Here is a 24,618-nt window from a genome sequence, read left to right on the forward strand (position 1 = left end):
ATAGGCAGATAAAATTGAAGATAACTGGAAAAGGAAGAAAGTAAATTATGAATAAAAATAGGAAGGCCAGTCCAACAATCTGAATGGAGTCAACATGAGTGGGAGAGAATTTTGAAAACTGAATAGCTTTTTTTTTTAATGAGTCCTCTCTTCAGGACTTAGCGCTGATTGTGGTGAAAATCACCCTAAGCAAGTTCTTTGGTAATGTAGTCAGATGTAGATAGATAGGCCCATCTTCTATCATTGCTGCTGGAAACCTCTTTTGACTCTCAGGATGTTGGCATTAATCCAGGTGGCTGAAACTAGAAGCTTGATGGAAATCTGTCTCCACCTGGAGTCCTTCTCTTAGCTGCTTTTAGCAATTGGACCTATTCCTGGATTGGTGCTCTTGTTGAAGTGACCACAACCCCATTTGGATAATAATATCTGAAATTAATGAAGAGTTATTAGCAGCACTTAAAGTTTTAAGTACTGGGTTTGCTTTTTTATATTAATTGTAGATTCTTGATCCTTGATTTTCTATTTGCCTTGTTTCAGAACTCAGATTCAGATTTATTTATCACATGTACGTTGTGGTTAGCGTAATACTATTAGAGCAGCAGTGACCTGGATTCAATTCCTGCTGCTGTCTGTCAGGAGTGTGTATGTTCTCCCTGTGACTGCTTGGGTTTCCTCCAGGTGCTCCAGTTTCTTCTGACATTCCAAAGGCATATGAGTTAGTAGGTTAATTGGTCACATATATGATTGGGTGTCGTGGGTTCATACAGGGTCTGTTACTGTGCTATATCCCTAAATAAAAAAATAAAATAAACTCGAAGCATACAGTAAAATGTTCCACACATAAAATGATGGAGGAACTCAGCAGGCCAGGCAGCATCTATGGAAAAGAGTACAGTCAATGTTTCGGGCCGAGACCTTTCAGCCCAAAACATCGACTGTACTCTTTTCCATAGATCCTGCCTGGCCTACTGAATTCCTACAGCATTTTGTGTGTGTTGCTTGGATTTCCAGCATCTGCAGACTTTCTCTTGTTTGTAAAGTGTTCCACTTTGATACTGATTCTTCAATGCTGGAGTGGTTCTGTGCATTTCAGCATTTCTCTAATGCATTGTCCAAGTAGTCATTCTTCAAGTATAATTTTTCATGATCCTTGTTAATTAAAAATATATTTTGAATGGTGGGAGAGGTTGATGGGGAAGAAGGTGGGAGAAAACAGGTTTGCAAGGTTTTTGTAGCGGTTAGCATAATGCTTTACAGTACCAGCTGTAAGATCAGGGTTCAGTTTCTGCTGCTGTCTGTAAAGAGTTATGGGCATTCTCCCTGTGACTGTGTGGGTTTCCTCCCACATTCCAAAGATGTTAGGGTTGTGGGCCAACGATGCTAGTGGTGGAAATGTGATGACGTTGCAGGCTGCTCCCAGCACAACCGTCGCTGATTTGATGTGACATGGATGATGCATTTCACTTTATATTTTTATGTATATGTGACAAATAAAACTGATCTTTGAAAAATTTTTTAAATTATGAATTGATGATTATGATTATTGGAATGAGAACAAGCATACTGGAAGCATCACTGTTGAACCTGATTCTGAATCCCCTCTGCTTTCCACCCACCAGCATATGTTATCAATTGTCACTAGATAACCATGGATCTGTGAGCACTGCATGTTAGCCCTTAATCAAGGGACAGCTTTGTCCAAATGGAAATCTAAAAGCAGGACCTGCTGATCAGGCAGCATCTGCAGGGAGAGAATTATTAATAGAGTCACAGAGTGGTACAACATGAGAGAGGCCCTTTGACCCAGTAATCCATATCTAGTTGTCTACCCAGCTTGTCCCATTTTCCTTAGTTTGGCCCATATTCCTCAGGCTCCTCTCCTCAATGTACCTATCCAATTGCTTCTACAGTAATACTTCTGTATCCATCTCAACCACTCCATCTGGCAGCTTAATCCAGGCTCTCACCATCTTTTGTGTGGAAAATTGCTCCTCGGGTCCCTTTTAATTTTTTTCTTTCTCACCCTAAACACATATCCCTCGTTTTGGAATAATGCTTAAGAACAGTTCTATTGAAGGGTCTTCAACATGAAACATTAATGCTGTTTCTCTCTACACAGATGCTGCCTGACTGTTAAACATTTTCAGTATTTCCTGTTTTTTATTTTAGATTTCCAGCATCTAGTACTTTTTTAGTTCCATACGTCTAATTGTACAATAATCCAAGTAATAATTGTACAAAGTGCCAAGTGCATTGATTGCTAATGAGTTTGGCACATTCTTAACCAAGCTTGTGATCTTCTGAACACTGAGATTTAATAAGCTTAACATTTGTCCTCTATCAAGTCCAGTGGCACAATGTTAATGTATATATTGTATTAATTCTGATTTGAGGAATTGGTGATCTCATCTGGTTAGTGCGAGGGCATTATTGTCATATTACTTAGGAGGTGCTGTAAGGGGAAATCCTTTTTTTCACAGAGCACAAACACCAGGGAAAATTGTAAAGTATGGAAAACTAAAAATACAAAAACTGAAATGTTAGCAGTTCAAAAGTATTCATTTCCCCCTTGCTAAATACGTAGCTGAACTACCTCTCTTAGCTGTTACAGCCAGTAGTCTTATTGGATAAGTCTTATTAACTTTGCTCAGCGTGATGGAGCACAATTTGTCCATTCCTCCTTGCAAAATTACTCGAGTTTTGCCAGGTTGGTTGGGGAGCTGCGGTGGACAGCAATCTTTGATCAGGTTAAGGTCAGGACTCTGACTAGGCCACTCAAGGACATCAGTTTCTTCATTTGAAGCCACTCCATGGTTGCTCTGGGAGTGTGCTTTGAGTCGTTGTCCTGCTGAAAGAACTTCTTTCTCTCCAGTTTAAGCTTTCTGGCAGAAGCTGGCAAGTTTTTATCTAGGATCTCTCTGTATTTAGCAGTATTTATCTTTCCATCAGTCCTGACCAGTTGTCAACCCCTGCTGCTAAAAGCATCCCCATAGCATTATGCTACCTCTACCATACCTTGTAGTAGAGATGGTGTTACCTGGCTAATGCGCAGTATTAGATTTACGCCGCATGTACCGCTTAGTGTTGAGGCCAAAAAGTTCCACTTTTGTTTAATCCGACCACAAGACCTTCTTCCACATCTTTATGGTATTTTCTAAGTGACGCTCTGCAAAGTCTTTACGGGCAAGGAAATACTTTTTTTTTAGCCAGGACTTCTTCCTTGCCACTCTTCCATAAATACCTGTTTTTGTGCAAGGCTTTAGAGATTGTGGAGCCATAAACTTCATTTCCTGTTGCAACCACTGATGTCTGCAGCTTACTCAGAGTAATTGTTGGTGTCACAGTAGCCTCTTCTTCAGTGACTGAAGTTTAGAGGGGCAGCCTGTGTGGCTGTGATTTCATATTTTTTCCACTTTTTCAGGAAGGACTGCACTGAGCTCTGAAGTATGTTCTGTGACTTTGAGATGGTCTTATAATCTTCCCTAGATTTGTGCTTATATATTATCATTTCCCTGACTTGTCTGGAATGCTCTTTTGTCTTTATTTGATTTGGTCTGTTGAAAATCTACCATACTGTTGGACCTCACAGGCAGAGGGGGTATTTATTCTTATCAATTCATTGAAAACAGATGATCCTCCAATTTCCTACATCAAAAATTGGGTGAGTTGGTAAGGTAATACCATATATTGCACCTAAGGAAAATTAACATAGTAATTACAAAGAGGGTGCACACTTTTTGAGCCTCTCAATTTTGGTTTTTAATTTTTAGTAAATTGTTGGCAGGTTTTGGAATTTTTCTTTTGATTTGGTATGGACAATATTTTGTCCATTAGCTCAAAATCCCCTAAATTTTCAAAAAATGAGACAGTAAAATATGAAAATAGTTCTGTGGGCTGAAAACTTTTTCAAGGCACTGTATAACAGGGACTTTTAAGAGACTTAGATAGGCATATAGATGAAAAGAAAATAGAGGGTGATATGGGAGGGAAGGTTAGATAGACCTTGGAGTAGGTTAGAAGATCGGCACAGCATTGTTGGCTGAAGGGTCTGTACAGTTCTGTGGCTCTGATAGTGTTAGGAGCTAGATATTTGCCAATTAGAGTGCAGGGTAAAAAAGAAAAGTTTTGCTCTTACAAAGTGGATTAGTGACTTGCAATTGCTATAGATGCAAGCAGCTGACCAGAACTATAGCAAACCAGCATCGCCGAGCTATGACAGTGAGCCCTGGAAAGTTGGGCAGAACTGGTTAAAGTACATCCAAAGTTCAAAGTACATTTATTATCGAAGTATGTATGCTGTATAGAACCTTGAGATCCGTCTTGCAGGAGGAAAAAAGGAGGGAAAAAAAAACCCCACACATCAAGACCATCAAACACCCTATGTGTGGGGGAAAAATAACAAGCATGTAAACAAATAACATTAACTGCAGAGTCCCTGAAAGTGAGTCCACAGCCATGGAGGCGCTAAGGCAAGTTGAGCCGGACCAGGAGCCCAAAGTCTGCAGGCCACAGTCGCAGAATCAGTTCAGCTTTGTGCTGATGAGTGCAGGCCACAGCTGCAGAGTCAGTTCAGCGCTGAAGCGCCTTGATCAAATCACCCAAATGGTAAAAAATCAGTAAACAAAAACACAGGGAACATGATCTGCAAAGTCCCTGAAAGTGAGTCCACGGCAGTGGAGCATATTCAGCGCTGATGCACGTGAAACCCGTCCAGTACAAGTCCAAGACTCCTGCCCCTTCTGCCTGCTGGCAGCAGTGAGAAGAGACTTGTCGAGCACAGCAGACGTCGCTGAACACCTGTTCAGTTTCAGCTCTTGTCCTTTACGATTTTACTCATGTTCGGTGCTTTAATCGGTACAGAATAATTGAGCCAACCACGGGTTTGTGTTCCGCCATTAGGAATTGACACAGCGCACGCTCCCAGTGATGGCTGTAGCTATGCTCTGCTCTCATCCATGCCAAATCTCCCAGGAAAATGCAGAAGTGCTAAGTTATTTAGTTGGCTCATAAATACTTCCTTTGCATCAGTATCTACTCAGCAGAATGACACAGAGTCTATAGAAGTGAGGCAAAACAGCAGCAAGGTCATGGACCTATATAGACTTACAAAGGAGGAGGTGTTTACTGTCTTGAGGACAATTAGGGTGGATAGGTCCCAGGGCCTGACAAGGTGTTCCCTTGGAGCCTGTGGGAGGCAAGTACAGAAATTGCAAGGACCCTAGCAGAGATATTTAAATCATCCTTTGCGACAGGTGAGGTACCACAGGATTGGAGGATAACTTATGATGTTCTGCTGCTTAAAAAAGACACTAAGAATAAACCAAGAAGCTATAGGCCAGGAAGCCTGACGCGAGTAGTGGAGAAAGTTATTGAAAGGTATTCTAAGAGACTGGGTATATGAGTGTTCGGATAGACATGGACTGATTAGGGATAGTCAGCTTGGCTTTGTGTGTGGAAGATCATTGCCAACCAATCTTAGTTTTTCATGGAACTTGCCAGGAAAGTTGATGAAGGCAAGGCAGTGGATGTTGTCTACATGGACTTCAGTAAGGCATTTGATATGGTCCCGCATGGGAGGTTGGTGAAAAAGGTTCAGTTGCTCAGCATTCAAGATGAGGTAGTAAATTGGATTAGTCATTGTCTTCGTGGGAGAAGCCAGTGGGTGGTAGTAAATGAATGCCTCTGACTGGAAGCCTGTGATTAATAGAGTGTTGCAGGGTTTGGTGCTGGGTCCGTTGTTGTTTGTCATCTGTATCAATGATCTGGATGATAATGTGGTTAACTGATTCAGCAAATTTGCAGATGACAGCAAGATTGGGAGTGTAGTGGGCAGTGTGGAAGACTATCAGAGCTTGCAATGGAATCTGCACCAGCTGGAAAAATAGGCTGAAAAATGGCAGATGGAATTTAATCAGACAAATGTGAGGTGTTGCACTTCAGTAGGACCAACACAATAGGTCTTACACAGTGAATGTAGGACACTGAGGAGTGCGGTTGAACAAAGGGATCTGGGAATACAAGTCCATAATTCATTGAAAGTGGTGGCACAGGTAGATGAGGTTGTTAAGAAAAGCTTTTGGTACATTGGGCTTCATAAATTAAGGTGTTGAGTACAGAAGATAGGATGTTATGTTGAAATTGTATAAGATGATTAGGCCTAATTTGGAGTATTGTGTGCAGTTTTGGTCACCTACCTGCAGGAAAGATGTAAATAAGTTTGAAAGAGTGCAGAGAAAATTTTCAAGGATGTTGCTGGGACTGAAGGACCTGAGTTATAAGAAAAGACTGAATAAGTTGGGACTTTATTCCTTGGAATGCAGAAGATTGAGGGGAGATTTGATAGAATTGCGGGGTATAGATAGGGAAATGCAAGTAGGCTTTTTCCATTGAGGTTGGGTGAGACTAGAACTAGAGGTCATAGGTTAAGGGTGAAAGGTGAAAAGCTTAAGGGGAACACGATGGGGGAACCCTCAGTCAGAAAACCATGGGAATGTGGAGTGAGCTGCTGGCGCAAGTGGTGCATGCAAGCTTGATTTCAACGTTTAAGAGAAGTTTGGATAGGTACCTGGATGATGGGAGTGTGGAGGGCTTAGGTCAGAATCAGGTTTATTACCACCGGCATGTGATGTGAAATTTGTTAACAGTGGCAGCAGTTTCATGCAATATATAATCTAGCAGAGAGAGAAAAAAATAATAACAATAATAAATAAAATAAAACATAATAAACAAATAAATCAATTATGTATATTGAATAGATTTTAAAATGTGCAAAAACAGAAATACTGTACATTTAAAAAAAGTGAGGTAGTGTCCAAAGCTTCAATGTCCATTTAGGAATCGGATGGCAGAGGGGAAGAAGCTGTTCCTGAATCACTGAGTGTGTGCCTTCGGGCTTCTGTATCTCCTACCTGATGGTAACAGTGAGAAAAGGTCAGGGTGCAGGTCAATGAGAGTAGGCTGTTTTAAGTATTTTGGCACAGACTAGATGGGCCAAAGGGCCTGTTTCTGTGTTGTACTTTTCTATGACTCTATGACTGTAAAAAGGAAATTAGTGTTTTGAGAATGCTGTCAAAGTGAGATTGTCTTTGAGGCCAGTAATGGGACGAGGTCTGAATCAATGTAGATTATGAATGAAATACCTGCATGAGTTATCTTACATGGTCTCCATTGGCTTGCATAAGTTTTCCTAAAGGTAGTTGGGATTGAATTGAATGTGGGTATTGTGTCTCTTTAAATGTTGCTTAATACCTAGGTGAAAGGTGTGTGTTTAACAAACAGTTGTCTGATTCCTGGCATGGGTAAGCATGCATATATCACAGCCATTTTCTTTCCCATTCACTAAAGCAGGGGAATACCTTTATATAGTTTCTGCCTCATATTATCAGCAGGATATTCCAATCTCCGTACTCCGTGAGTGCATGCTTACCCACAGGAATAATTTGGTTCTGGCCAGGAGCGGGGACCCTGGTCAGTAATATGCCCCATTTGTAGCCTTAAGTATTGACTGTCACTCAGCATGGATCTTCATGGTTTATAAATTTTACTTATTTGCCAAACTTGGCAAGAGGGGAAACAGAATCCTGATGTTATAGTGAGGAATTCCAAGGAAGTTGTATGAACACAATCCTTCAACACAAATAAACAAATTCACGGCACAATGTCCTTAAAGAGTTGTCAGCAGGGAAAGCTCATTGATTTCGCTGTACTCTGAGTTGAGAATTGTTTCAAACTGCTGACTACTACAGTGAAAGTGACCTGACCTGCTCACCAGAAACTAACGTATTCACTGGGTGGTGGGATTAAATGGAGCACAAACAGCAGCTGAGAATATGTTCCAAGCTGTAATACACTTAAGAGTAGATTTAAGTGTTAAAGCACAGTGGTGAAGTTCATTAAGTTTTAGGAATCGTTTTCTCCTGAGACTGTTGTAGTTCTGATCATATTGTCATGCTTTATTTATTTTTATAACATTCAGTTTTAATCTCTAGGCTTTTGGAGTTTTTGTATTGGAGGCTTTCTTCAGTCATCTTTCTGATTAAATATTAGATGGTGAGGGACTGATTTTTGCTTGTCCATTTACTTCTGAAGGTGTCTGTTCGTGCTGTGTTACTGATACCCCATTTGTGCATTTGCTCCTGCTAAGTGAGTATTGGCTCTACATCCAAGCATGCTGTTCCAGTGCTGGTTGACATGTTAATGGTTTGGACTGGGGTACTCTGGCTCTATCTTCCCACCCAAGAGTGATGAGATTATTTAACACTTAATTGCTCTGTCCGTGCTAAGAAACAGCATAGACTGAGATTGGCACCCTATCCTGGTTGTCAAAGTGACTTCTTCCACCTGAATACTGACTGTTATCTTTTCCTGGATATTCTGGACTATTTGGACCCAGAAACCTTGCTTTGATTCCTTGGAGAATGGTCCAGACTCTTTGAGCTGGGAGAAAAACATTTTTTTTCCATGAGGGAAAAGATTGGTTCTGTAGAGACTTTTTAATGCTAAGGTATATCTGAGGGGGTGCTCTCAACGTTTCAACCAAAGTTTAATGGAAACCTCTGAGCTTTTTGTTTACTTAGATGTTGGAAGAAGCTGAAATTTGTTAACGGCAAACACGAGGAATTCTGCGGATGCTGGAAATTCAAGCAACACATGTCAAAGTTGCTGGTGAACGCAACAGGCCAGGCAGCATCTCTAGGAAGAGGTACAGTCGATGTTTCAGCCCTCCTGACGAAGGGCCTCGGCCTGAAACGTCGACTGTACCTCTTCCTAGAGATGCTGCCTGGCCTGCTGCGTTCACCAGCAACTTTGATGTGTGTTGCCTGAAATTTGTTAACCAGTAGGAAAGTGTCTAGGAACCTTGCCCTGATCACCCTGGTCAACAGTTATTCCTTTTCTTGGACTGCTAATATAAAAATTATTGTTATTTGATTATACATTGCAGAAAGATCACATTTACTAAATCTGATGTATTCTGTCCTGATGAAGGGTCTTATGATAGTAAGGGTGTCAAAGGTTACAGGGGGAAGGCAGAAGAATGGGGTTGAGAGGGAAAATAAATCAGCCATGATAGAATGGTGGAGTAGACTTGATAGGTCAAATGGCCTAATTCTGTTCCTACTCTTATGGTTTCGACCTGAAACGTTGACTGTTTGTTCCCTTCCATGGATGCTGCCTGTCCTGCTGAGTTCCATCAGCATTTTGTGTGTGTTGCTCTGGATTTCCAACATCTGCAGAACCTGCAGAGTTTAACATTTGCTATATTTTTTACTTCCCTCCTCCAATCCCAGTGCAGGGAGTAAAACATTGTAGGCAGTTCGCTACTACTACATACCGATAAGTGTGAGTGGAATACAACATCCTCACTAGTAAAGTTGCTGTAGGCTCATCTCTCTCTGGCAGGAGCCCTCCTCTGGCACTACCAACGCCTTCAGCCCTGCGCGTGGGCTGGACTTCATTTCTCGATTTGCCTTTTGTTTAAAATTAAATTTTATTGAGATATCTTTTACCACAATGTATTCTACTGAGCCTCAAGTAGGTAATTTAGAAACAGACACTTTTCTTTCTCAACTCATGGAAGCCGGTGTGATGTAATTTTTTGAGATCTTTGAGTTGATCCCCAAATAGAGACTGTATTTTTGTGTTTTGTCTTTGTAGATATCCCATTCCTTCAAAATTCTGAATCTTCAATCATTAGGATTAGGATAGACCAGTCAAAGAATTGGTATTATCAATCCACAGATTCCAAGTTAACTCCAGAAATAATATAAGAACCATATAAGCATCTCAGAATCAGAATCAGGCTTATTATCACTGACATATGTTGTGAAATTTGCTGTTTTGCGGCAGCAGTACAGTGCAATATACAAAATATTACTATAAGTCACAATAAGAAATATATATAAAAATTTAAGTAGTACAAAAATAGAGCATAAAGTGAGGTGGTGTTCATGGGTACAGGACTCATTCAGAAATCTGATGGCAGAAGGGAAGAAGCTATTCCCAAAGATTTGTGTGTGTCTTCAGGCTCCGAAACCACCACCTTGATGCAGAGTTCTGTGCAAAAGTCTTGGGTATATACGATGCCTAAGACTTTTGCACAGTACTGTAGTAATTTTATATATTGCACTGTACTGCCGCCGCAATAAAGAAACACATTTCATGACATGTGAGTGATGATAAACCTGATTCTGATATGGGTCTCTATTGAGGACTGAGAGTGAGAAGGGAACAGGGAGAGTGGAATCGTGGTTGGGAAAAGGGGAAGGGAGAGGGGAGGGAGTGGGAAGCAGCTGGGAGACATTCTGTAATGATCAATAAACCAGTTGTTTGGAATCAAAAGACCTTTTCTGGTGTCTCAGGGCTGGGTGTGTCTGTACCTGCACCCCCCCGACACTCTCCACCCCTGGCACTCCTTCTCTACTGTCTGTCCCATGCCCCTCCAGAGGCACTCCACCCTTGTCATTCCCAACAGTCTTTGTTTCTGCCATATATACAAACTCGCTGTCTGCTCCACGTTGACAAAACAGTACTGTGCAAAAGTCTTAGGCACCTTATGTGCCTAAGACTTTTGCACAGTACTGTAAGCATTAAAAAGAGAGCATGTCATAGAAGGCGAGAGTTGTTTAATGATGGATGCCTCCTTCTTGAGGTATCACTTCTTGAACATATCCTCAATGGAGGCGAGTCTAGTGCCCATGAATGTGCTGACTGGGTCTATAACCCTGTGCAGCTTTTTCTAAGCCCATGTATTATGGGAACAAATGGCCCAGTGCTTTGAAATGCACTGCTGCAAGTGGCAGCAATTGAAATAATAACCTCTTAGCAGCAGTCTGTAACATGTTCTAACACTTCCTGTCAGTTTTGTTTAATTTTTATGTCCCTGCTTTGTTTATTTGACTCCACTTGGTTCTACCAAATTTATTCCTGTACATTACCAAATTTCAGAAGCAACAAACAACCTTCTGGAGGAACTAGGGAGGATCGAGGAGCATTAGTGGTGAGGAAGGAATTGTCAATGTTCAAAGTACATTTTATTAATAAAGTACAAATATGTCACCATGTATAGCCCTGAGATTCATTTCTTGTGGGTATACTCAACAAATCTATAGAATAATAACTATAACAGAATCGATGAAAGACCATCCAACCAGGGCGTTCAACTAGAGTGCAGAAGACAACAAACTGTGCAAATGCAAAATGAGAAAAGCAATAATGTAATTAAATAAACAATAAATATTGAGAACATAAGATGAAGAGTCCTTGAAAAGTGAGTCCATTAGTTGTGGGAACATTTCAAAGATGGGGTAAGTGAAGTTATCCCCTTTGGTTCAAGAGCCTGATGGTTGAGGGGTAATAACTATTCCTGAACCTGGTGGTGTGAGTCCTGAGGCTTCTGTACCTTCTGATGGCAACGGCCCGAAGAGACCACATCCAGGGTGGTGGGCGTCCCTGATGATGTTTGCTGCTTTCTTGCCGCAGTGTTTCATGCAGATGTGCTCAGTGGTTGGGAGGACTTTACCCATCATATATGGGGCCATATCCACTACTTTTTGTAGGATTATCCATTTAAACTCATTGGTGTTTCATACCACGCTATGATGCAGCCAGTCATTATAACCTCCACTACACATCTATAAAGTTTGTCAAAGTTTTACATGTCACGCCAAATCGCTTCAAACTCTTAAGGAAGTAGAGATGCTGCCGTGCTTCCTTCATAATTGCGCTTACATGCTGGGTCTGGTACAGATCCTATGAAATAATAACACCTAGGAATTTAAAGTTGCTAATCCTCTCCACTTCTGATCCTCCAGTGAGGACTGGCTCATGGACTTCTGGTTTTGCTCAGAATGCCTTGGGTTTGTCTCTGACTGCCTGTAATTTTAAGTGGGAAAGTAACATTTTGAAATGATTCACTAATTGGAAAAGAGGGATAGCCATAAAAGTAAACTTTGCCAAATATTTTGGAAGGTCTGAATAATATGGAAAGAAAGTGGATAGTTAATAAGCACAAGAATTTTGCAGAAGCTGGAAATCCAGAGCAACACATGTAAAGTGCTGGAGGAACTCAGCAGGTCAGGCAGCATCTATGGAAATGAATGGATGGTTGATATTCACTTTCATATGGAACTACAGCATAAAAGTTACAACTGGTGATGCTACGTGAATATTTCAGATGTTCCCTTCTGAATTCCTGTCTTGCTACTTTGAGTAGGATGTTAATCTTGTTGAGGATGAAATTGTAGCTATCATATCTGGTTTTGGGGGTTGAGCTTGGCTATATTACCATCTTAGTGCCGTGATGACACGTTATCAATAGATGTCTAACTTGTGTGATCGAATCTCATGACTTGCAAAGTGATAATGGAATTTATTTCACTACCTGAACAAGAGAGCTTTTGCAGTTTGTGCATATTGTGCAGTGCCCTGTAGTGCTGCAGAGATGCTTCTTAAAACAGCATCTAGGAAAGAACAGTTAGTAACTTACTACTCTGTGGGATAGAGAATCTACCTGAATACAGTTTGATGAATTCAGTGGCAATACATGTAGGTTGAACTGTGCATCCCAGTAAGTCAGTCTGCTGACAGCAGTTACCTAGGTCCATCCATGTGTGCAAGGTACCTGATAGTACATTTTTAACAACTCAAAGAAAGAAATTATTGGAAAGGTTAAGAATGGGCAGGCCTGTATGCAATGATGTGGGTAACTTTTGCAGTGGGTTTCACACAGGTCTTCTGCATTTCTGGAAGTATTGTGATCTGCAAAGCGCACAATGGAATAGCTTGAAACGTTCTTGAGTTTGTGCACACTGCAGGTGGAGAAGGAAAAAGACCATCTGTAAAAGCTGCTTCTCGTAAACCAACACGTTGATGTTGCTTCACTGTTGCCTAATCTTTTGCGCCATTTGTATTTGTGAATTTGATGAGCTGGTCTTTCTCTCTGTTTTCTTTCATGCAGTGGCATTTAATTCTGGGCGGGGCCATCTTTCTCATGGTTACAAATTCCATCAAAGCACCTCGAGAACTAGGAATGCAAGCATGACGTCTGCAAAGTAATGGTGGTTCCCAGTTGCCTTCAGGAGATTGTGTGCAGTGGCAAGTGAAGGTGCTGTTCGCGTTTTTATGACGGCCAAATGATTATTTCCCCTTACACCAAATGTTGGGACCTTGTCTTTTGATTCTCAGCAATCTGTAGCTGTGGGCTAGAAACGTTAATTTTCAGCAAGATGACATGTAAAGTGGCTTCTGTCTAGACACTCATTTACAGTCTGTAGTCAACGGCTTCTTTTAACAGCTCCTGTCATTAAGAAATCTTTTTGCTTGCTGGATATATATAGGCAGTTCGACCTTAAAACATAGGAGCAGAATTAGACCATTCAGCCCATCGAGTCTGTTCCATCATGGGTGATTTATTATCCGTTTCAACTATATTCTTGTGCCTTCTCCCGTAACTTTTGATGCCCTTACTAGTCAAGAACCTATCATCCCAAGTCTAAATTGTGCATCATGGAAACTTGTGGTTCTGCACCATAAGGCCCAAGGGGTTAGTCTTCTGGAAGTAATAGTCCAAATTTTTGTAAGTTTAAGTGTTCAAGGTCCATCTAGCATACAGTTTCTGGTGTGGGGCTTGCCAAATAATTTTTTTCGATATATCTGTGATCTAAACCAACTAGCTCAAGGAGTGTTCAGCGTCCTGTCTCTGATGGATGAGACCGTTCAGATCCATAGCCTCCATCAAATGATGTGGCTGAGTGCTCATTTCCTTTTCTGCTTTTCCATGTAATTTCTGTGCTTCATATGATAGAAATGATAAAATCCCAAGAATCATTTGACTTTAAATCATGTGTTTGACATGAGCACACTTAAATGATTTTCTTTTTCAAATTGCTTCCAGTGCGGCACAAGCTAGTCCAGTACATGATTGTATACCTTCATTCATTGGCTCACGGTGACATTATTCAATTGGTTGGATTTAGGATAAACCATGACAATATTCAGATATCCTTAAAGGTAACTGTTGTTCCTGAGTTATTTAGTCCATTATGAGTATTGATTATAGTTCAATTGGCCGCCATTGCAAGGCAAGTGGGAGTGCAACTGGCACAAATCTGCTGAGACTTTACAAGGGATTAGTCAGGTCATCTTTGAAGTATTGTGAGCAGTTTAAGCCTCATATCTAAGAAAGGAAGTGCTGGCATAGGAGAACGTCCAAAGGAGGTTTACAAGAATGATTGCGGGACTTAAAGTGTTCATGTATGAGGATTATTTGATGGCTCTGGGCCTGTACTTGCTTGAGTTTAGAGGAATGAGGGGGATCTCATTGAAACTGAATGAATATTGAAAACCCCAGATAGAGTGGACTTGGAGAGGATGAGAGAATAGTGGGAGAGTCTAGAAACCGAGTACAGAGCCTCAGATTATAAAAATGTCCCTTCAGAAATGAGCGGCAGGAGGGAGTTATTTAACAAAATTAGGGGCACCAGGCACCGGAAAAGGATAGAAAGTGGGAAGAGAGGGCTGGGGGGGAAACACATCTTGTGGGTTTGAGTCAAAAAACAGGGAAATGATCTTGATGACTATTATAATTGGGTTGAAACTTGTTGCTTGAAGACATGAGATCAACTTTAATTCCACTGACATTTAAGTGATTTTCATTCAAAGTACTTTTCCAGTTAATATTGTAGTGAAAAAATCGATGTAAATATAATAATGTTGCTGTAACATGTTAATTTTTTAATCTCATTAAAGTCTTCAACCTGATGATGTTTACTCCGTGTAGTAATCTGTGGAAAACACTGGATCAATCACCAATGGATTATTATGTCTCATTTTCGCTGCCACATTTTAGAGCTGTAAAGGCTTTGGACGGGGTGCAGAAAAGATTTGCCTATTATTTGAGGTTTGCATGGATGGATTAGAAAATCTGGGGTTCTTCTGTTATTCTCCAGAAAAAGTTACAAGGAGGTGTGTTGAGGCATAAATATAATGAGTTTAGACAAGAGAAGATAAAGAGAAACTGTTAATGTTGGCGAAGGGATTAAGAACTAAGAAGGAAGGTAATTGTATAAAGATCCTAAAATGACAAGACAGATTTTAATGCAGTGGATGGTTAGGAACTGGAGGCAGTTGTGAAGGTGGATGCAACTGTAGCACTCAGAAGAAATCTGGATAAGTAACTGAAAGGAGAGAGTTTGAAAGGTTAGGTAAGGGGGAAGGAGTGTGGGACTCTGGGATTGACCTTGTATTCAGCCAGTATAAACTTTGGTCAGTGCCATCTTTTGTGCTATAATTATTGTATACATTTTTGCTTTATATTCAATTTCTCTCTCCTCCAAAAAATTAGATAGCATATGTTGCCTATTCTGAAGCTGAAATTGGTTAATTATTGTCACATGTACCGACATACAGTGAAAAGCTTGCCCTTGCATACTGTTCATACAGATGAAATCATTGAGGTAGGACAAGGTAAAACAATAAATTAAGAGTAAAACAAGAATTAAGAATAAAGTGTAACATCTACAGAAAACGTGTAGTTCAGGTAAACTGTAATGTGCAAGATCACAAGGTCATTTGTGAGGTCAAGAGTTCATCTTACCATACCAGGGGAACCATTCAATAAATTTATAACAGCAGGATAGAAGCTGTCCTTTCTGACAGAATCAGAGCCTGATGCTTTCAGCTTTTGTATCTTCTGCCTGATGAGAGCGGGGAGAAGAGAGAATATCCAGAGTGGGTGCTTTGCTGAGGAATATAGACATCTTGTACAGACAGCAAGAAGTATAGACAATGAAGTTTCGATCATCTTGACAATGATGTTTAGTGCTTTGTTACAACTGAGTATTTTTCTAGACTACAGGGAGTTGACCATTTTGGTGTGCGCCATTAGACGGTTGTGGACCATATTAAGTTTCCTTCCATATTGAACTGTTTTGATTCTTTCAATTATCTTGACAAGCTCATGGGCACCTTTTAAAGAGGCTAGCTTTATATTCAAGTTTTTCTAATCAAGCTGAATGTTTAGGGATGTCCATTGATGATTTCACCAGCCTGAGAATGTCAGACTCTTAAAAGACCACAAGACATAGGAGCAGAATTAGGCTATTCAGCCCATCGATTCTGCTCTGCCATTCCATCATGGCTGATTTATTATTCCCTCTCAATCCCTTTCTCCTGCCTGCACACTTTGACCTTTGATACCTTTACTAATCAAGAACCTATCAACCTCTGCTTTGAATGCAGTAGGTTCCGGTTAATTGGGACACATTGGGACTAGTACATTTTGGCCTAATTAAGTGGCTGCCCCAATTAGCCCAAAAAAAAGATAAACTACCATCTAATTGGATAACAACTGATGTATTTAAATTAAATACGGAATAAATTGGTGATGTCCTTTGTGTCTGACGATGATTGGAACCCTGTGCAGGAGAGTTTTTAAAGTGAAAAAAAATATTGCACTGGGGCACTTCCACTCTCTCAACCTCAGAAGTCCTGGTGCAGCGATGCGAACAAGTGTCACAAACTAGGGTCTTCCTTGGATGTAGTGGACCTTCTGTGCCTTATCATGCCATCTTCATAGAACCGCCTTCCTGGCTGTTGGATCTCACTGTAGAGCTCATTTGCCCAGTCCTCCAGAGCTGACTTTGCGTGCTAGGATGGGTGTTCCTATCTCACCGGGGTATGAGGCTGCCGGCTACCCTCAACTGTTTCAGCCCCCTTGTTGAAGTAGTGTACCAGGGTGTGGCTGCTGTCGCATGCAAGCAGCTACTCGGAGCCACAGGTGGGAACCAAAGGTGAGTGAGCTGCTCCTCCCGGAATACCCCATATACCTTACAAAATAAATTAGAGCACTACTAAAACTATAACTACTATAAAACTGTGTATTAGTTCCTAATAATTATCAACAGAGAAGTTAATTCAGTGTATACTGACATGTTCTTTTGATTGTAAATGAATAAAATTAGTGCAGACACCTAGTGTAGATAATGGACTGCCTTCAAACAATGCTTTCGATAATTGCATCCTCAATCTTCATTTTCATTGAAACATTCAAGATTGTCAATACCTTCAAATTCTTCATGAATCCTAACTTGTTGGAAGTAGTGAAATCATTTCATTTTCACTCCCAGCCATTTCTGACATCTCCCAGCCTCAATGCTTGAAACCTCAGTAAGCAAAAGAGTTCCAGTCCTGATGAAGGGTCTCAGCCCGAAATATAGGCTGATTATTCCTTTCCGCAGATGCTGCCTGACCTGTTGAGGGTTGCTCCAGCATTTTGTGTGTGTTTCCTTGGATTTCCAGCATCTGCAGATTTCCTCGTGTTTCTGAATTGTCTTACTGCTTATTTCTTGCCAACTATCAGTGACAAAAATCACTGCTTTTTGAACAGAAACATGAAGTTATGCTATTTGAAAACTGTTCGCTCAAAGCACAATGTATTGTCTGATGGCAACGTAACTGACATTAGTTAGAAAATGTGCAGTAACAGTCTCCTATCCCAAATGAGTAGCGTAGTGTCCCAAATAAGTGAAGGGAATCTCAGCTGTTTTTTCAGTTTGTTTTTAAGAGTTGTCCCAATTAGGTGGCTGCCCAGATTAATCGATGGTCCAATTAACCATGATCCGCTGTACACCCAGTGAGTTCGCCTCCACAGCATCTGTGGCAGTGAATTCCACAGATTCACCACTTTCTGGTGAATCCAGCAGATTTTCCCGCTGTTGGAAACATCCCCTCCATGTCCAGTCCGAGTCAGAATGAGTTGTATTATCACTGATATTTATTGAGAACTTTGTTGTTTTGTGGTAGCAGTCCAGTGCAAAATGTAACAAGTTACTACAGTGGAAGAAGTGAAATAAATGAATGGTGACAAAGGGGAATTATGAGGTCCTATTTATTGGTTCTTAGACCATTTAGAAATCTGATGGCAGAGGGGAAGAGGCTTTACCTAAAATATTGAGTGTGCACCTTCAGGCCCCTGTACCTACCCTCTGATGGTGGAGGTGAAGAGGAATTACTGTAGCCAGGGTGTGGCGAATCTGTGGGATTCATTGCCATAGATGGCTGTGGAGGCCAAGTCATTGGATATATTCAAAATGGAGATTGATTGGTAAGAGCATCAAATATTATGGGGAGAAGGCAGGAGAATAGGGTTGAGGAGAATAATAAATCAGCCAGCCATGATAGAATGATGGAGGGAACTGAATGGGCCAAATGGTTTAATTCTGCTCCTATCTCCTATGGTCTTGTGTTAGTGGTGAGAAGAGGGCATGTCCTTTGGTGAGGGTTCTTAATTCAGTAGAATATTACCTATTATCTGTGAACAACCTTTTCTTTTGTCCTTTGTCATAAGAGAAAGTAGTTGTCCTGCTGGTTAGATATCAACAAGCTTGGGGGAAAATATTTCATTTATTCAAATTTCAGAGTGAATGATTTGTGGTTTGCTCACCCGGCTGGTGTTCAGGAAGATTAAGAATTCTTATCTAACCTATTCCCAGGAAGCTTTTGACAGTATACTCCAAAGGCATGGAGCTGCAGGGTACCTGATGTTTTTTTTCTCGTTTCTCTCCTGGTGAATATCTGAGTTAAAATTTCCCCTTGGAAGGGCATAATTCACTGTTTCAAAAGAAAAAAAATTGCAGGCCAGAAATAAAAGAAGAGCTGCCTGATTGGCTTGTGTAGCTCTGAGCTAAGTAGTGGAACTTCGAGGCGAGAATGCTTGATTTTATGAATTAATTTTATTCAGAGATACAACACTGTAGCAGGCTCTTCTGACCCAATGAGCTTGTGCCACCCAATTACACCTTTGTCCAAGTCAAAGCTAATTTATCATCAAAATTTATATCTGTCACCATATACTCCCATGAGAATCGTATTTTTGCAGGCATTTACATGAAAGTAAAATAATACAATAGAATTTATCAAAATCTATACATAAATGAAGATTGACAACCAACCAATGTGCAAAATTAGACAACCTGTGTAAATAAAAATATAAATAATACCAAGAACATGAGCTGTAGAGTCCTTGAAAGTGAGTCGGTAGGTTGTGAAATCAGTTCAGAGTTGTGTGTGTGAAGTTGTTCCTGCCAGTTCAGGAGCATGGTGGTTGTAGGATAATAACTAATGTTGTTAAGCCTGGTGGTAGGGTTCCTGAGCCTCTGCCCGATGACCTCCAATTAACCAACTAACCGCTGTCTTTTAAATGTGGGAGGAAACTGGAGCACCCGGAGGAATACCATGTGGTCCCACGGGGACAACGTAAAACTCTTTACAAACAGCAACAGAAGTGAATCCGGGTTGCTGGCTCTGTGATAGAGTTACTCTAACTGCTACACTCCCGTGCCTTCCTTGTCTTTGCAGAGTTAAAGGATTTTGGCTGAGGCAGTGTTTGGGAATGCTACAGCATGCCTTTGCAGCCTTTGGGTTCAGGATGGGGTAATGAGAAATTCCATTGCTGCTTCTGACCCTTGAGAATTTAGCATTCCTTCTAGGGTGGAATAGTCAGCACTCGATGTGACAAGCGGCTTTCTAACTGAGCTAGGAGAAGGCAGCTACCCCTTGTGAAGTATATACTTCCAACAATAATTGGTGCCACCAGGAGGGGTAAAAGCAAAAATAAAACAGCTATCAAAAATAAGTGGTCTGAATAAAAACTAATGACATGCAGCAACACTACAGTAAAGTTTGATCTTGGCTGACATTGCCAGGAGTATTCGAGCATCATTACTCTCTTGAAGAAAGGCATGGATGACTTGAGACTGAAACCTTTATAATTATTTTGAACTTCAGTTTTTAGAAGAAAAAAATGTTGTCAAGAAGCATGTGTTTAAAAAAAACATTGACATTCTTTGCACTTGCATAATTGTTTACAGGCAGGGCAAACTGTGGTGTGTTTATTGAGAAAGAACTTGGATTTGTATAACACTTTTTATGATCTCAGTGAATCCTAATGCATTTCACAGATAATACAGCATTTACAGTCACTTTATCTGATGCAACCACTAATGTAGGAAAATAACGATCAAAGTGCACCAAGAATTGCCCTGCATGCTGTAATGTTCGAATCCACCAGATAACCATTCTGTTCCTATGTCTTATGGCTTTATAACAGTTAGTGGTCGTTTTATTTGAGTGACCCCAGAACTACTTGCCGTTCGAACAGTCACATGGAATCTTTTATATTCACTGAGGGAATTGTGCATGACATCTCAACTAAATGAATATAGCATCTCAGTGTGAAGAAGCTGCCCCTGATGTCCCTTTGAAATTTTTCTCTAATCTTAAACCTATACTCTCTTAATCTTAGCATCCCCTCTCTGGGAAAGAGACCATGGGCCTTCACTCTGTTCTGATTCATACACTGCTGTCGGGTCACTTCTCAATTTCCTACATTCCAGGAGAAAGTCCTAGTCTACACAAGCTCTCCCGGTGACTCAGTCCAAACAACATCCTTCTAGCTTAATGGCATCTTTCCAGGATGGCCACAACTTCTTAATGTTCAATGTTTTTTTTGTGAATGCTGCTGCAAGTAAGTTTTTCATTGCACCTGTACCTACACATGCTCATGCATGTGATAATAAATTTGACATTGACTTACCCAGTTTTTCCCAACCTGGGGTCCATGGACCCCTCAGTAAATGGTAAGGGTCCATAGCAAAAAAAGAAGGCGGGGAACCCCTGAGTCTTACACACTGTTACAAGTGTGGCCTCAACAACTGCAACATAACTCCCTGACTTCACTCAGTGCCCTGACTAATGAAGCCCAGCATGCCATGTGCCTCCTTCACCACTCTATTACCTGGCGGCCCAGTACGGAGTTTGTATGTTCTTCCTGTGACTGTGTGGGTTTCCTCAGGGTGCTCAAGTTTCTTCCCACATTCCAAAGACATACTGTACAGGTTAGGGGTTAGTACGTTGTGGGCATGCCAGGACTGGCATCGGAAACACGGCGACACTTTCAGACTGCTGCCAGCACACCCTTGGACTGTGTTGCTCATTGATGTAAATGAAGCATTTCACTCTGTTTCAAATAAAGCTAATCTTTAAATCTTCCTTTCTTTGTGCCTGTGATGCTACTTTCCGTGAACTGTGCACTTGTATTCCTTGGTCCCTCTGTTCCATGACATTCTCCAGCTTGAGTTGCTGTTAACAATCAAGAAATTGACATGTTCTTTTGAGTTTCAAGCTATGACTTATCTTACCTGCCTGTTACAGTGATAAGCAAGCATTTTACTTTTATCACCCCATTCCTCTACATGTGCACATAGCAGCACTAAATGGCTAAATGATCAAATAGTTCGACACAGTAGTGTAACAGTTAGTATACGCTTAACAGTGCCAGTGTGTTGAGTTCAATTCCCACCTCTGTCTGTAAGGAGTTTGTATGGTCTCCTTACAAACCGGGTGCTCCTGTTTCCACCCACTTTCCAAAGGTGTATGGGTTACTGAGTTGTGGACGTGCTATATTGGCTTTAGAATCATAGTGACATTTGTGGGCTGCCCCAGCACATCCTCGGACTGTGGTTTTTTGATGCAAGATGACATATTTCACTGTATGTTTTGATGTTTTAATGTACATGTGACAAAGTTAATACTTAGCTTTAAGAAATATTGAGAATCACTTTTTAGCACCTTGGCATTGAATGAGACTGTACCCAGCTCTGGAAGGGGAGCCCAATCTTCTGCTCTTGAAATTCTGTAGACCCCTGGCTGGTAATTTCACATTTGTACTGACAGGAACTAAGGTTAATCATACTGTCCCTGCTGGAGTCAGTAAGATTCCCCATGGACCAGGAGTTGACTCGGCATGTTCCTGGTCGTTATGTCTCAGCTGCATACAGAGAAATATGGTTTCCACCTGGACCTTTGTATATCTGCGGGAATCAGGTGTTTAAACAGGGATGAGCTGATATAAAAATAACTTCCTGAAAGCAATTGCAATTATGTGGACTTTTACAAATTAAATATTTGTAATGTTTAACTTTGTGGTGATCCATCTCAGGCTGTGAATAGTGTTACAGTCATAGAGCAATACTGCATGTAAATAGGCCCTTTAGCCCAGCAGTGGTGCTCCCCATCTTAAACCTGTTTGCCCACTTACGGCCCACATCCCTTAAAACCCCTTCTGTCCATGTAAATGTTATTATTCTTTAGAAATACAAAAGAAGAACTAACCTGAGGGTTAGGGTATTAGTATGTGGCATTGGGAAAATGATCCCTCGTGTCTCAGAAAGGCAGCGTCCATTATTAAGGACCCCCAGCACCCAGGGCATGTCCTTTTCTCACTGTTACCATCAGGTAGGAGGTACAGAAGTCTGAAGGCACACACTCAGCAGTTGAGGAACAGTTTCTTCCCCTCTGCCATCCGATTCCTAAATGGACATTGAACCCGTGAACACTACCTCACTTTTTAAATATTATTTCTGTTTTTGCACGATTATTAATCTATTCAATATGTATACTGTAATTGATTTATTTGTTATTATTTTCTTCTATATTAGGTACTGCATTGAACTGCCGCTGCTAATTTAACAAATTCCACGACTCATGCCGGTAATAATAAAACCTGATTCTGATTCTTGATCTCGTTATTGGAGATTCAGTGTCAATGGACCCTGCCACTTTGAGCTGATGGTTAGGGTTTAAATATCAATACTCATTTTAAATGTCAGAGTGGTATTCAAAACTAAAATTGGGAGAAAAGTCATCGTGTCTCATACTCAGACTAGAGATAAAACATTCAGTGATAATAATTAACCTAGGAAATAGCCTGGTTCAGGTTGTGTGACACCTGCTGCAAAAAATCTGAGAAGTTTCTAGAAAATACAATGTCAGCTATACTACAATTACTAGAAAGTTTACTGAACGATTGCATGTATATAGGTGTTCATATAAAAATTATAAGCAAGCATTGGGAATTACAAGGAAGATATGAATTTAACACCCTAATCCAACACTATGCTTCTTGACAAGGATCCTTACATTCTTTTCCTGAGGTTTTTTTTGGTAAATCCGCAATCCACAAAGTTGTGGACATTTGCCTGAGTTACACCGCAGCTATACGCATTGCAAATGAATTTACCACTGTGCAGGAGTTGTGGAATGGGTAGGTGCCTCTCGCCTACCAGACAAGTGAGGTCTTGGTGTTTGTTGCCAAAATCTGGTGCAGAAGCATTGTCGCAAATAATTAAGGCAGGGTGCTCAGGGAGCAATCCTGGAAGGCCCATTGTGTCTTCCCACAGTATCTTTAGGATGTTCTTGGCTAACCATTGCCTGAGTGACTTGTGGTCAAAGGTGCTATTTTGCAGGATTTTTTTCCACAAGGGACAGGTAGTGTGGCAACGTCCAACAAGGCTAGGTTCATTCTCAGCAACTGCGAACAGCTGAACCTCAGCTTGATGTAGCACTTGGGCCAGACACCGAAGTGGCCACCAGGAAGTTCAAAGTAAATTTATTATCAAAGTATGTATATGTCACCATATACAGTGGATTCTGTTTCTTTGGGACATATTGGGACCAGTACATTTTGGCCCAATTAAGTGGCTGCCCCAATTAGCCGAAGTTTCATGGAAATAGTTAAAAGTTTTAAAAAAGGCAAACTTCTGTTTAACTGAGTAACAATTTATGTTTTTAAATGAAATAACAGAACAATTAGAGTGCTACCAATACTTTTACTGTACTATAGAACTGTATTCTTTATAGTTATTGACAGAGAAATTCATCTGTTGTGTTCTTTTGATTGACTTTAAATGAACAAAATCAGCACAGACAGCTCGTGCAGATAATGGACTGTCTTCATACAATGCTTTAGACAATGCATCCTCCAAATCTTTAGATTCATTGGATCATTCAAGATGATTGTCAATACCTTCATAATTTCTAACTTGTTGAAGTAGTGAAATTGTTTCATTTTCACTCGCAGCCGTTTCTGGCATCTCTGGCCCGAATGCTCAAAACCGCAGTGAGCAAAACGGTTCTGAATTGTCTTACTGCTTATTTCTCACCAATGATCAGAAAACTGTAAATCCAAGTAGAAGATTGTTTATGTACAAGGAAGCTCTGATCTGTATGTCCCCCTTCCACTGCCTGACATAATAACTCCTTAACCCTGTATTCTTCCTGACGGATTTGACAAAGGTTTGCTGATTGGCTTCTATTTGCTGAAAGATACCGTATGGATTTTAATTAAAAACAGGGAGGAGCCCAACTATAACATTACTTAAGATATCCCCCGGGATCAATAAAGTATGACTATGACTAAGATCAAGGAGGTTGGCTATAGTGTCAACACTCGTGGTAAATGGTCACCAAGGTGCTTCAGGAGAGATGATGAATGAAAATATTTTGATTAATACGGCCTTGTGTTCCTTTCATTTTTAACGCTGTTGGTTATAGAGCTTTATGAGCCATTCTGAGTTACGAAGCTTTGAAGGTTATGTCGGTGGATCATTTCCCTATGGGAATGATGAACAGGGTTATGAGGCAGCCTTGCTCTGGATTGGTTGGCTACTGAATGATCACTGACTGATTGACCTTGCCAAGGTGACTGACCTTCGACTGATTGACCTTGCCAAGGTGACTGCCTACCATCTGATTGACCTTGCCTCGAGGTGACTGACCACCGAC

At 40.8% G+C, this 24,618-nt stretch overlaps 1 protein-coding gene across 3 annotated transcripts in view; it reads left to right on the plus strand.

The window, feature by feature from the left end:
• The window catches only part of emc10 (ER membrane protein complex subunit 10), a 155,891-nt gene that overhangs the window by 65,749 nt on the left and 65,524 nt on the right, over positions 1 to 24,618 (plus strand). Inside the window, exon 7 of one of the 3 annotated variants that reach the window (XM_072271914.1) lies at positions 12,956 to 14,701. The exons of the other annotated variants lie outside the window; for them this stretch is intronic. Within the exon in view, the coding sequence (XP_072128015.1) occupies positions 12,956 to 13,039 (84 nt within the window). The 3' untranslated portion in view covers positions 13,040 to 14,701. Of the gene's footprint in view, positions 1 to 12,955; positions 14,702 to 24,618 lie in introns of those variants that run through there. 3 annotated transcript variants of the gene reach the window in all.

Source organism: Mobula birostris, chromosome 11, assembly GCF_030028105.1.
Source record: "Mobula birostris isolate sMobBir1 chromosome 11, sMobBir1.hap1, whole genome shotgun sequence".
In the NCBI taxonomy this organism is placed as follows: domain Eukaryota; kingdom Metazoa; phylum Chordata; class Chondrichthyes; order Myliobatiformes; family Myliobatidae; genus Mobula; species Mobula birostris.